The 13,614-nt window shown below is 37.3% G+C and overlaps 1 protein-coding gene across 1 annotated transcript in view; it reads left to right on the forward strand.

Moving 5' to 3' along the window:
- The window catches only part of TTC33 (tetratricopeptide repeat domain 33), a 55,701-nt gene that overhangs the window by 37,575 nt on the left and 4,512 nt on the right, over positions 1-13,614 (forward strand). The window contains exon 4 of the mRNA XM_052775628.1: positions 9,238-9,369. Within this exon, the coding sequence (XP_052631588.1) occupies positions 9,238-9,369 (132 nt within the window). The remainder of the gene's footprint in view (positions 1-9,237; positions 9,370-13,614) is intronic.

Genomic DNA, 13,614 nt, shown 5'->3' on the forward strand with positions numbered 1-13,614 from the left:
TATTATGGTCTTATTTGAATGCAGGAATTAAGCTAGCTCTCCAAAAGTACTCAACTGAAATTAGACTAAAATTAAATATTTTCACAGTGGAAATAACAGGAGAACAGGGAATTATGTTAGCTTATCAGGATCTGAACTATAATGCAGTGACTTACCCAAATGGATGCTTACTACAACATCCTTCAATCGGTGTTCCAGCTGCAATACCTAATACTGAGGGGTAGTTGCTTACTCGGCACCCCAGTCCCTGTATTTCGGCTAAATGGCAAAGGTGAGTTGGAGGAATAAGGCACACAGCTTTTCTGCTGACCAGGAGGAGCTGAGAAACCAGCTGTGTGACTCTGATTAATCTTGTAAAATATCTTTTCCTGTCTAATGAAACCATTGGAGAGTAATGAAAGCTGAAAGAATAAAGGAACTCAGGCCTCTGCTTCCACCATGCCTTTGCTTCCTTTCCTGAAGAGGAGAGCAGTGCTGGGCAGTTGCCCTGTTTCTCTTTGGTTTCACTTTCTGATATTGCATAACACTTCTGTTATACTGTGAATGAGAACACAAGAAAAGTTTATGTACAAAATAGGCATTTATAAAATTATTTCCTGAATCTTTTTAACTAAACCTCTAATATTTAAATTGGTAACATCTCTTTAGTACACGTAAATAATTATTACAGATGTTTTATGCAGTATGACTTATGCTTACTGGAAGCTGATTAGTATAATGTGTAATTTGATACCTTTCTACTTTCAAAGGCACTAATGTGAGCTGTAAAAATCCATTTTTGCCAAAATAGGAACACGTAATTCATTCCAAAAATATTGTGGTTAATATTTAAATGATACTGTCTTAGAGCTGACTACGTTATTCCAATCCAGCATACCAGCACAAATACTGCAGCTATTATTGTGTAGCTAAATGAGAAAGTTTTGTTAGCTCCAGATTTGGAAGAACTGTACACCAACTTCAGCAAGGGCTTGACCAGCATTAAGCCTATGAAAATCTGACTATCTTGGTATGTGAGTCATACTAGAGGAGGTGATTAATGTTAAGAATGACTTTGTGCGATACGCAAAGATTCTTTATGATCTATACTAATTTTCTTTCGGTGTGGAAAAGTCTCCTCATGGAGTAATTTCTTTTGAGAATTAACAGTGGATGGAGTATTTTGCATAGGCTCGAATATCTATATATCCTGCTACATTTATTAAGATTATCTTATGTTGGGTTATATAGCAGCTTCCCAGTTCATTAGTATTTCCTTTCTCAGCAGCAAACTTAAACAACAGGGTATTTAAAATGTTAATATGCAGCTCAGATAAATATGCTAATGACACAGTAGGAGTCTGTAAATATTTATGGTAAGTTCTTAAAGATATGTATTTTAACAGATGTAAGAGAAATGTCTTTCAGTATTTCTGAAGAGCGGAAATAGTGTTTAAAGTTCCCAGTTGTCAATGACACTTGCAGTAAGTGTGTTTCCAGAAAAACATATGGGAATTGTGGAATTGCTCAACTGCTGCAAAAACCCATAAAAGTCGATGAGATCTTTTTCCATTGCTCTCAGCTACTCTTTGATCCATTTAAAAACATTATTGTGGTGTGTGGAGAGGTTAGGGGTGCACTTAAACCGTTCTTTGCATGCAAGATCCTTCAGTGTCTGTACTTGATATTCCGTTACCAGCCTAAACTGCTTCTCCATTGCAAGAACAATGAGTGGCAAGTAAATGTTTATGCAAGCAGTTCATTTCTATATTTCTGTTGAGGAAAAAAAGAACAATCTTTAAAAAACCCAAACAAACAAGCAATCCACTACAATAACAGCCTAGTGTTGATTCTAGTATTAGATAAGTAGTATTGTAAGTATATTCAGAGGAGTATATGAAGACTACCTATATTAATGCGGTCGCTAATAGTGCTTGAAATTCATTGTGGGCTAAGTTTCTTAAACATTGACTGGATTATTTTATTGCTGCTTTGAATTACAAAGATGGAGGAACAGGCTTTGAGAAAATCTTTTAATTTGGGTGTGAACATTTGTATGCTGGATCACATGGGACTCTTTCTTGGTGAAGAGATATCGAAGGACTTACTACATTATGATACATAATAAACTCTTGGGAATCAGGCACTCTGCTATTCTGTACCAGTCCTGAGAATTTACCTGGTTCATGTTGCTCATCCAGTGATACTTCCACCTCAGATCTCAGATAACACACTGTGTAACTGACAGGATTTGTAAAGTACACAATATAGTTGTTTATTGATATTTATAGAAACAAGTAAATATAAATGTAAACAAACAGTCAGGTTTATCTCCATTTAATAAGCTTTTTGGATGTTTGTCATCAGCTGTCTGAGGATCTAGTTTCTGTACAACCCTGCATCCTCAATTTGCATTCACTGAACAGGGCTGCTATTTGAGATGTATGTCTCTTTTTTTTTTTTTTTTTTTTTAGTAGGCCAAACCCATCATACCTATATTTAAATAATTCCATTTCCCCTCTTCTAAAGCTTTTCTTAATCTTGAAGTCAGTGAAGAGATAATATCAACTTCCACCCGTCTCTCTTCCTGCTTAAGAAATTATAAGGTTCATAAGACATGACCAGACTCACAATCCCAAGTCCCAGTTATAACAAAACAGCTAATAATTGCTGATTATTCTTTTTTTTTTTTAAGCTGGAATGTAGTGAGAAGAGTTTACCATCAAAACATTGTTGTAAACTCCGGAAAGCTACGTAGCAAAAAGCAGTGCTGTGTGTGCAATGGTAATTGCTTTCCACCATGGATAAATATAAACTGCTTATGGGTAGGAGAAATTTTATTCATCAGTGTTTTTGAAATGGGTTTCTGGATGGAGGAAGGAATTGGGTCAGTTTCACTGGACTTGGAATGTATCTATATATAGTGATTCAGCTTCAAGCCACTGAGCTCATCTAAAACCAGGACTTATTCAGATTCATAACACTTCCAAAATATTGTGGGTAGGACAGAATGGGTCATTATGCTGCCTGGATTTTTAATACTTGGTCAGTCTCCTGATGACAGTTGCTATGTTTAATTGGGTTTTTGCCACCAAGTTCTTCTAATTCTTCTAATCTGTCTCATGTATTTATTTTTTTTTTTAAAGCTAGATCTATTAAACTAAGTCATTGTAGAGACATGGATCTTCTTTGGTTTAATGCATGTGATAAAGGTAAGTCTATGTTGGAATAAAGTAAGTTCTGAAAATCCACCTACTGAACATCTTTGTAAGACATTTCCCTCTAGGCATTTTTAATATATATGTGCACGAGAGTCTTGAGATTTTTTTCTGCTTTGTAAGATTATTTTTTTTCTAATTATTTGATTAGTTTTAGGAGTGTTTTCTAATGAAGTGCTATCACTATAATTGGAAAAAAAATATGCAATGAAATTACTTAACTGTGAAACTTGAGTGCCATCCTGCTAATGAAGTTTGCAAAGGAAAATTCATCTGAGAAATTACCTTAAGAGCAACAGGAAAGAAATGGAATCTTAGTGTGTCAGCTCTTAAAAGGGTGTTCATAAGCAAACACACGCATCCTCATCTTTACCTTAGGTGATTTTGGCAAAATAGCCCTTTTCTGTCATAGCTTGCTTCAAAATACATTAAAGGTCTATTCTGCTGGTAGGATTGTCTCTTCTATGAAGGTTTTCCCCAGCATAATTTTGATAAGTAAAAGCTTAATATCTTCATACTCTCAAAAGACAAGGTTATATTTGTGCATTTTTCTGAATGCATGGCCATCTAAAGACTCTTAAGTTGATGCTAAAACATTGAGGAAGAGGGATTTGAATGGAGTTTTCAGTGACACATCGTTCCTCTGTGAAGCATCATGCTGTTTGTCTGGTCGTTGAAAAATACCTTAATGCAACTGAATTAGTTTCTCTAAAAAGTAAACATCTGTTTAGAAAAGAAATGTTACATCTGAGTACTCTATTGTAATGGTTTGTGACCTTTTTAGAATTATGCTTGCTTGTTTTTGTTTTTACCAGTAAGCTGAATGTTTTGCAGTAACTAGCAAAGGGTGACAATTATCTCTGCTGTCAAAAAAACCCCACCAAACCCACATTGAAATTGGTGTAAATGTAACTTGGATCAAAAGAGATTGCACCAAGTTACAGATAAAGTAATATAATTGTATGCAGGTCTGGATTGATGCTGGTGATGCCTTGCAGTTTAAAGTCAAGTGTACTGAAGTAGTCCCTAAAGGATTAAAAGAGGGTCAGAAGTTTGTTGTATTAAGTACAATAGAGCTCCCAACAAGAAACACATCCCACACAGAGGAGTTCACTTTACTCTTTTGAAAGGAATTCAACCAAATCAAAGAACATGCTTATTTTGGAGGGAACCCTTGGGGGTGTGTCCTATTTATTCTATTTTCTACAGAATAACTATTTCATAGAATCACAGAATGATTTGGGTTGGAAAGGACCTTCAAAGATCATCTAGTTCCAACCCCCCCTGTCATGGGCAGGGACATTTTCCACTGGATTAGGTTGCTCAAAGCCCCATCCAACCTGCCTTTCAACATTTCCAGGAATGGGGCATCCACAGCTTCTCTGGGCAATCTGTCTCACCATGTTCATTATAAAAAAAATTCTTCCTTATATCCAATCTAAATCTACCCTCTTTTAGATGAAAACCGTTACCCCTTCTCCTGATACCACAGGCCTTGGTAAAAAGTCTCTCTCCATCTTCTTGTGAGGCCCCTTTATATATTAGCATCATAGAATCGTCGAATTGTTTAGGTTGGAAAAGACCTCTAAGATCATCAAATCCAACTGTCAACCCAACACCACCATGGCCACTAAACCATGTCCTGAACTGCCACATCTATGTGTTTTTTGAACACTTCCAGGGATGGTGACTCCACCACTTCCCGGGGCAGCCTGGTCCAATGCCTGACAACCCTTTCAGTAAAGAAATTTTTTCTAATATCCAATCTAAACCTCCCCTGCCACAACTTGAGGCCATTTCCTCTCGTCCTATCACCAGCCACCTGACAGAAGAGACCAGCACCCACCTCACTACAACCTCCTTTCAGGTAGTTGTAGAGAGCGATAAGGTCTCCCCTCAGCCTCCTTTTCTCCAGACTAAACAACCCCAGATCCCTCAGCCGCTCCTTGTAAGACTTGTGCTCCAGGCCCCTCACCAGCTTGGTTGCCCTTCTCTGGACACGCTCCAGCACCTCCATGTCTTTCCCGTAGTGAGGGGCCCAAAACTGAACACAGTACTCGAGGTGCGGCCTCACCAGTGCCGAGTACAGGGGAACAACCACCTCCCTGCTCCTGCTGGCCACACTATTTCTGATGCCGGCCAGGATGCCGTTGGCCTTCTTGGCCACCTGGGCACACTGCTGGCTCATATTCAGCCGGCTGTCAACCAACACCCCCAGGTCTTTCTCTGCCGGGCATCTTTCCAGCCACTCTTCCCCAAGCCTGTAGTGCTGCATGGGGTTGTTGTGACCCAAGTGCAGGACCCGGCACTTGGCCTTGATGAACCTCATTGGACTTGTTGAACTTTGTTGAATCATTAAGTTTGGAAAAGACCCCTAAGATCATCAAGTTGAACTGTCAACCCACCACCACCATGCCCACTAAACCATGTCCTCAAAACAGTTACTGAAGTTAAATGTCCAAGTGTAAACAAACTAATAAAGAAAATAAATTACTGTGACAATGAGATAAAATTGAGCAAAGGAGAGAGTAGCAGCAAGCATTCTGCTCAAATTGGATGTAGAGACTGCTACTGGCTTCCAAATCTATGTTTCAGTCACACATCTGAATGAAAAGATAACTGTTTTCTGATCAGCTCAAGTATTGCAAGCATATGGGCTGAAATGAAAGAAGACCTGGGGGCACCTTTCTAAGAAGCAGAAAAATAGACCATTATGCTGATGCCAAGTTGGAGCAAATAAAATAAGAGTAACTTACTCAAAAAGAGGAAAATAAAAGGAAACAAATAAAATAGATTCTTAAAACAAGAGAAGATCAAGTTGTATATGGTAGAAGGTGGGAGTAAGACTTTGAACAAAACATTCATTGAGCGTATAATTTTTTAAGTCAAATGGACTTTGCTCCATTATGGTGTGATATGTAGGGATCAAGGAAACCAACAATAAAGAGAACATAATCAAGACAATGGAAAGAGTTTTGCAGATAGCAAATTAACCTTGCTCTTATACAAGCCATAAATGTAGACTAAATTTGTGTGAAGGAAGAGAAAATTAAAAATGATACTGTCATGGTAATGACAGCACAACAGATAAAAGAAAGTAAGATGATTTGGGAGGGAGGCAAGGAGTTCGGTTCTAGGTATGGTTAAACTAGAGATAAGTTATACAAGAAGATTTGAAATGCAATGAAAGTAGTATTTCAGAGTAGCTGCATCCTTGAAAATAAGCCTCACATCTTGTATTGTCATGCAGAACTCAAGATTATTGTATTACTCACGTATGTATAAATGTTGAAGTATATGTTGTGCATGAAATGATATCTATGGAATTAGAAGTACGATTGTGGGGTTTTGTTAGACTGATGTGTTAAGCTAGTTCGGGATGAGAAATCTATGTTTTTATAAAGGCAACCGCTATAATTCCCGTGATCTACTACCTGGCTGTCGCCTCCCCTTTTCGGACACACTCTGTCTAAGGGGCACACGTGTAAGGGGTGACAATAACCCTTTAGGTGCTTACCATACTAGTGAAATGGAGACCACACTGGACTGTGTGTCACTGGGGGATGATGTGTATATACACATAGATTTGATGCTTGATGTGGCTGCATGTTGAGCATGTGACTGGCATGTTGTACGACAAAGGGGGCTACAGCACATGTGGTTCCTGTCTGGTTTTGTCTTGGCCGTGTGGCCTGCCCCAGTAAAAGGACTGAACACCTCTTGTCAAATCTGTGCAGAAGAAAACTTTATGCTGGTGGTGGTTTATTCCTTTTTCAACATGACTTTCCAGATGTAGAATAACCAAGTGTTTGCTGGTTCAGTTTTCAAGTAGCAGTGGTATCTAGCATGCAGAGGTATTTTATTAATCTGATAATAATATCACAGGTAGAGTAACCCAAGACAAGGCTTCACACATTCAGGTCTGCCATCGTATGTTCATTTTGATGATCTCTTCACCTGAAAAAAAAGTGTGGGAAAATAGCGTACATTAATAAGTTTATTCTTTTATAATGACTGTACAGCTGAGTCATTTTACTAATAACTGAAAAAACCACCTGTGCTGGACAAAATATATACATTCAAATTTGTATTTGTTTGAATGTAGCTTGAGAAACTGATGCCACAGTTACTAGGAGCACAGTAATTACCACTGTGATCTGGAACAGCATTTTTAATGATCTGGAACAGCATTTTTAAAGCAGCTGTCTAAATGAGTACACACAACAGTCATAAATAGATGAAAGTGGAGTAATTGTCTTTTATTAGTGAGGTCACAATTCAGTAAACAAAGCAGTAAAATTCATTAAAAACTACAAAAGATTTTCTAAATATGTAGCTGTTCTGGAATTGTGTTGCAGTAGGAAGCGCTGGTAGGAAATACTGAATACTCAGGATGCATAAAAATGTTCAGGTGAGTGTATACTTGGATTTGTTTTATCTTATGAGAATAAACACATTAAGATATTAATGTAAAAGCTAGCTGATGGATGTGAAATCACTTAAACTTGGTAGAACGTACACCTATCCACTAGTAACAATTTGATTCAATTCACAGATCTGCTGCATATAAGAGAAATTGCACTGAAACTGAAAGTTTTGGAAAAATCCACAGTATTCCTTACAAACTTTGCTTACAAAGCACAGTCATTGAGAACTATTGAGGAAAAAAGGCAAAATGACAGGACATACAGCTGTGGGTTGTTTTTTAAAGATTTCTAGGTACTTCTAAATTCCAGTGTACAGCCTATTAAATGGAATTAAAGAGAAGCCATGGGACCAGTCTTTAGAAAAATTTAGGTTTACTAAAACAGCAGGAGCATGGATCCAAAGGGTTTATCAGAAGCTATGCTTCATGTGTTTCTTGGGTACTTGATTACTTCCTGTAGTAAAACTAATTTTTTATACTGTACTCACCCCAGTGCTGTGCAAGTACTTTATATTAATTAAATACTCAAGAATATTGCATTTGAATCCTCCTTTACTCCACACTCATATTTGTCTATTTAATCTATCATAGAACAGTAAGCTTAAATAAATGCTTTTTGAACTTCAGCAATAGTCCTAATATGTTCTAATATTATTCATCATACTTGCGGGTCAGTTGGGATGAAAGTGGTTGCCCACACATGAGTCTTACTCTTGTGGTTGACATTCTCATCATGCTGTAGGAATGTGGTTGTCATTTGTTTCTTACACTGGTATCTATCACCATAGCGTGTGGATGTCTGAAATAATGATCTCAGAGTGATGCAGGTCTTCAGGTAATGTGCCAATCTCATGGTGGTCTTGGAAAAATAAGGCAAGCTTTGAGCCATGTTATGTATTGTTAACTATGATTTATAGGCTTAGTTATGGAGATTCAATGCAAGCAGTAGAATACTATGGTAACAGGCTGACACTAACCTGTACTGCTGAGTAAAAGAGATTTCCACATTCAGAAACCACTTTTTTTTTTTTTTTCATTGTAGGTGACTTCATGTCTAAGTTAGGCTTTGCTATTGCAGAATGCTTACTCTCCAAATACAGCAGTCATTGTTAAGAGCTGTTTCCATGCTCAGTTACAGGGATTGTTTCTATAATTATATCATGTGCACTGCAACTGTATTTGGTAGATTCCAGTCTGATATTAAAAAGAAAAAATACAACTCAGGAGTTTTTCAACAATATTTGCTTATTTATTGTGTTGAATTCTGAATGTGTTTGTCCTTCAGTGTATTGTTACGCTTTTAAAGAGTGTAGGGTTTGTAGGGAGGAAGGGAGAGGGAGGGACACCTTCAGAAGCATTTAGTTTACTTCTGTTGCTTAAATAATTCAGATGAATCATCCTCTAGCATGCCTGTTTCTCTCCGTGGGCTATGGAATGAGTCTGGATGACTATCTGAGATTAGACAACTAACTTTTAAACTAGAAAAAGCTAGGTAAGATGAACCTGTCCTTAGTTATTCAAACAATGGTTGTTGCCTGGGTAATCCTAGAAAACTTAAATCTGTTTTCAATTTTGCTTATTGTTATTTCCCTTATTTTTCTTTTTCTGTCATAGGTCCTGATGTCTTTACATGAAATGTTCCCAGCAGTGCATGCAGCAGAAATGGCTGTCCAGAGAAACCCACGTTCCTGGGATGCCTGGCAGACTTTGGGACGTGCCCAGCTTGGATTAGGAGAGATAGCACTGGTAGGAAAACAAACAACATTAATATGCTGAACTTGTAAACCACATCCTCTGAATTATGTCTGAGAGAATGAAACTACAGAAATAGCAAGGTAGCTGAGTATCTTTATGTAACCTGAAAGTAGGCAAGGAAAAAGGTGGTTGTTATTTATCTCCAGTATTCCCTCTACTTTGTTGTTTTTCACAAATGTTTCCCTGTGTGGTTTTGTTGCTGGGCTTGTTGAAGACCTGCCTAGCTCAAAGCCTTTTGTGTTATATACTATATTTACGTGGTGGCTTTATGCGATAGAATAATTATGTTGACATAACTGCACATACTACATTCTGGGTACTGTACTGCTACAGCACAGCTCACCATAGTTTAAAGGTGAAGGTAATGTGAAGTCCCAGTTGATATTGTGGCTTAGTTTTATACATGCCTGCTAATAAAATTCTAGTATCTTGTTTTCCCTCTCTCCTACTCCCCTGCTTCAGGTGCAGCAAATCCTGTATACTCATTCATGCTTTCCTCTGGCTCCTTGACCCCAGCTGGTGGCTGAAGTTGCTTCTTTTCTTAATAAGATAGCAAAAACGCTGGAATGCTCTGCAGTAGCTGAAGTGCATCTTTTCTTTAGCTGCAACTGTATGCCATGGTGCTGTCTTGGCTACATGATGTGATACAAAGGGAGACACTTGCTCCATGTCAGATCACCCTCTGCCTACAGACTACTCACCTGTTAATAATGTAACAAATATTGTGTAATAATTTTCTGCTGGTTAGTGCAGAAACATAGTGAGTGAACTTTTTAATTCAGACATGATCACAAAAGACCATTAGAAAAATAATTCATTGTGAGCTCTCAGATAAAAAAAGATAATGGTTTTATTTTATTTCTAATAGAAGTAGCTGTGTGCTGGTTTAATACAAATAATTTTCATGTTAATTTAGAGTGTTTTTGCAAAGTTACAATGTTTGGATTGAAAATTTTCAAGAATAAAAAAATAATTAAGATTTTTTGGAGGGACACTAAGAGATCATGCAAAATCAGTTTGTTTTTAAAATGTAGTAAGGACCAGTATTTAAAAAAAAAAACCAAAACCCCAAAAACAAAAACCCCAAATGATGAGAATAACATAAGAAAAGCTGTGTTGCAGGTGTGTCATGTGCTACCTTCTGTTGTTGCAGTATCATAATATGAAATATTTAATATAAATCCATCCATATCTGCATCACATAACTGGTGACATTCCATGGCTTTTGTGGTGTAGGTGGTCTGTCCTGTCTGGATCTACAATCTATAAATCTTTTTTTTTTTCCTTTTAAGTGTCTGAATTTGTCGCTGTAAATTATGTCTGAGATTTTTTTAATGCATTAGTCTCAGGAAATTCAAAAGTTTTATTTCCTGCAAGGATCCTAGGTAACTGATGCTGCTTATTGTATAAAAAATGCTACAGTTACTGTAATGTGAGTTATAGATATTGGTATTCGTATACTAGTTACACCACCAGGTCTGCTCACCAGATCCTACAAGCTTTGTCTACATTGGCAAGTCACATCACACCAATAGGAGTGTTATTGAGTTAATAGTGCTGGGCACCCAGTGTTCACATTATATTCATTTTACTTCAGAGTAGCACTTCAGGTGTTCTCTTGGAGTGCATTGTTGAGCTTAATCAGAAAGGAATCTAGTTTATGTAGTCTGAGGCTATTCCATGATACAAACCGAAGCATTTTAAGTGGGAACAATTAGAGATTTGCATCAAAGCACATTAGTCATCTGAAACAAAACACTACTATAGGTGCTCCTGTAATTGTTTATATTGACCTTACTGTCTGTGAAGAGAGAGGGAGGAGGAGTTATCACCAGGTAGTTTGCCCTCTTAATGTTTTTGTCTGTCTCTGATAAGGGAGCCCAGGGGTGGGTAAGCTCCTGCTGGTGAATCCAGTGCTTTAGAACTCGGTGTTTCTACTTTTTTGCCTCTCTGTCTCTAAGGTGTATTGCACTGTCTTCTGATGAATGCGTTCTCGCATACAGAGAAGAACTTGGGGAATTACTCTAAAATGCGGATAATGTTCATAATTAATTTTTTAACCAAGCATTTTTTAAGGAATCTTAAAAGGTTAACACTGGAGGAGTCTTAAAAGGTTAAATGATTTCATAATTACTGAATCTGTGGAGGCTTCTTGACCAGGTGATCTAAGTCTTAATTATCCTTTTCCCATTAGCCTTTCATTACCACGATTTTCTAATTTTTTACTGCATTATACTTTTTACAAAGAAAAATTAATAAAGCATAAATGTCAGGGCTTTTTAGTAATGTTTGAGATTTGGGAATTACTACCCTTCTCAAGAGTAGCTTCTTCTGTTTCTTTGTTTCATTTGTCCCCCACCAATGTCTGTCTTCACTACCCACATCCTGTCAAATGGTCTGTTGTAAATATTTTTATTACTTCACAATGAAGGATGCACTTTTCCTTGGGAAAAAAACAATTTACTGTATTTTAATTTCAAGTTTCCCAGGTCTAAAATACAGCTTCCAAACAAATCTGATTTATATTATGAGCTGCATAATACACTTATTTCTTGCAAACAAAGAAAGATTTTTTTTTGTTTGCTTTTGTCAAACTTGTGACAGAAAGAGATAAATTAGCCCTTTTTATTTAGCTTTTACAAAAGCTGTTTGCTCTTTTTTCTGAATTTACTAAATAGTGTAATTCAGCAGTAATACTTAAATGTGAGCAGGCAGAACTTTATTTCTGTATAGAATTCTGTAAATTCTACAAATCAATTTGCAAGAGCACACCCAAGTAAACTTTGCAACGTGAGTGTAAACACTGTAGAAATGTAGTCAGGCTAGCAATATTTCTCTCATTTAATTGTAAATGTTTGTTTTTACAAATTATATTTACTGTATTGGTGATGACAGCTTAAGCAGTAACAATTTCACACTGATATCTTCATTAGAACAATTCTTCCCATGAGCCAGAGTAAGCCCCACACTTTCATTAAACAAGCAAACAAAAAAACCCCGAAACAAAACAAAACCAGCATTAAAAAAAAAAGACCAACTGAAAGTGACTGAGTCTCCCACCTTGGAGAGGTTCATAAGGCATCTGGATGTGGTCATGGGCAACCAGCTCTGGGTGGCCCTGCTTGAGCAGGGTGGTGGCCCAGATGACCTCTGAAGGTCCCAGCCAACCTCAACCGTCCTGTGATTTAAGCTTACCCTGTTGTGGGCTGGGGCCTCTGTGTCAAATCTGAAGTACTGGAGATTGCAAAGTTAACTGGGCAGATGTGTAAATATGAACCAATTGTGCATGCTTTTTGTTTGATGTTTTGAAGGACGTGGCTTAGCAGTCTTTTAAGTGTGATGCTATGTTTTGTAAAAGGAATCAAGCCTTGACAATATCAATCCTCAGATCAGCCCTTTTCTTTTAGTTCTCTTGAAAGAAATAGTTTTAGGTCTTTTATGTAAGGAGGGGAGTTATATACTAGTAAAGACAGGAATTACTGCATTTTATTGGAATCCAGCTAATTACCATAACATTCTGAATTTGAGAGTTTTTCAAAATGTTACTAAAGTAAGTGTGTAGAAACAAAGATTTTGGTAATCCAAAGGAAAGTGATGGTTGGCTTTCTGTTGAAAAGCAATCAAGTCTGTGCTTCAGATTGTGTTCCTATCAACTTGAGGGGATAAATAACTCAGATTTTATTTTTATAGATTTATATGACATTAAAATATTTAATTACACTGCTGTGGCAATCTTCCTTCTAAGCACAACAAAATGTGTGGATTATTTTATAGTGATGGAATATTTAACTTTATCATTATATTAGTATAGTTGATACTTATTCTTCCTATGTGCATAAATGAAAAGAAAAGAGGCAATGCAATTTTAAAAATTCACACAGTGGCCGATGGGAAATTTTCTGAAACTCTGGTCTGTACAGAGATGTGTGCCTGGGGCCAAAAAAACTGAGGAGATCTTTTTCTATCAGTTGCCACAGGCCATTACATTCCTGTTCTCATACCTCCAGGCTCAGGCACATATTGGGCACTGCGCCCCAGGGAGGACGTGTGCTGAGTCACCCCTGGGAGTGATACATATTCATCCGTGCTGCATGAATTCTTTGCAGTGGAGAACCTCCAGCATAGGAGAATTAAGCTAACATTGTCTCACAGATGTCTACCAAATGGGAACAAAGACTTTTATGGGTTTATAACTTGACCAAATTCCAATAGATGTGAGGCAAAAATAGTCTTTCA

Source organism: Harpia harpyja, chromosome Z (genome assembly GCF_026419915.1).
Source record: "Harpia harpyja isolate bHarHar1 chromosome Z, bHarHar1 primary haplotype, whole genome shotgun sequence".
In the NCBI taxonomy this organism is placed as follows: Eukaryota; Metazoa; Chordata; class Aves; order Accipitriformes; family Accipitridae; genus Harpia; species Harpia harpyja.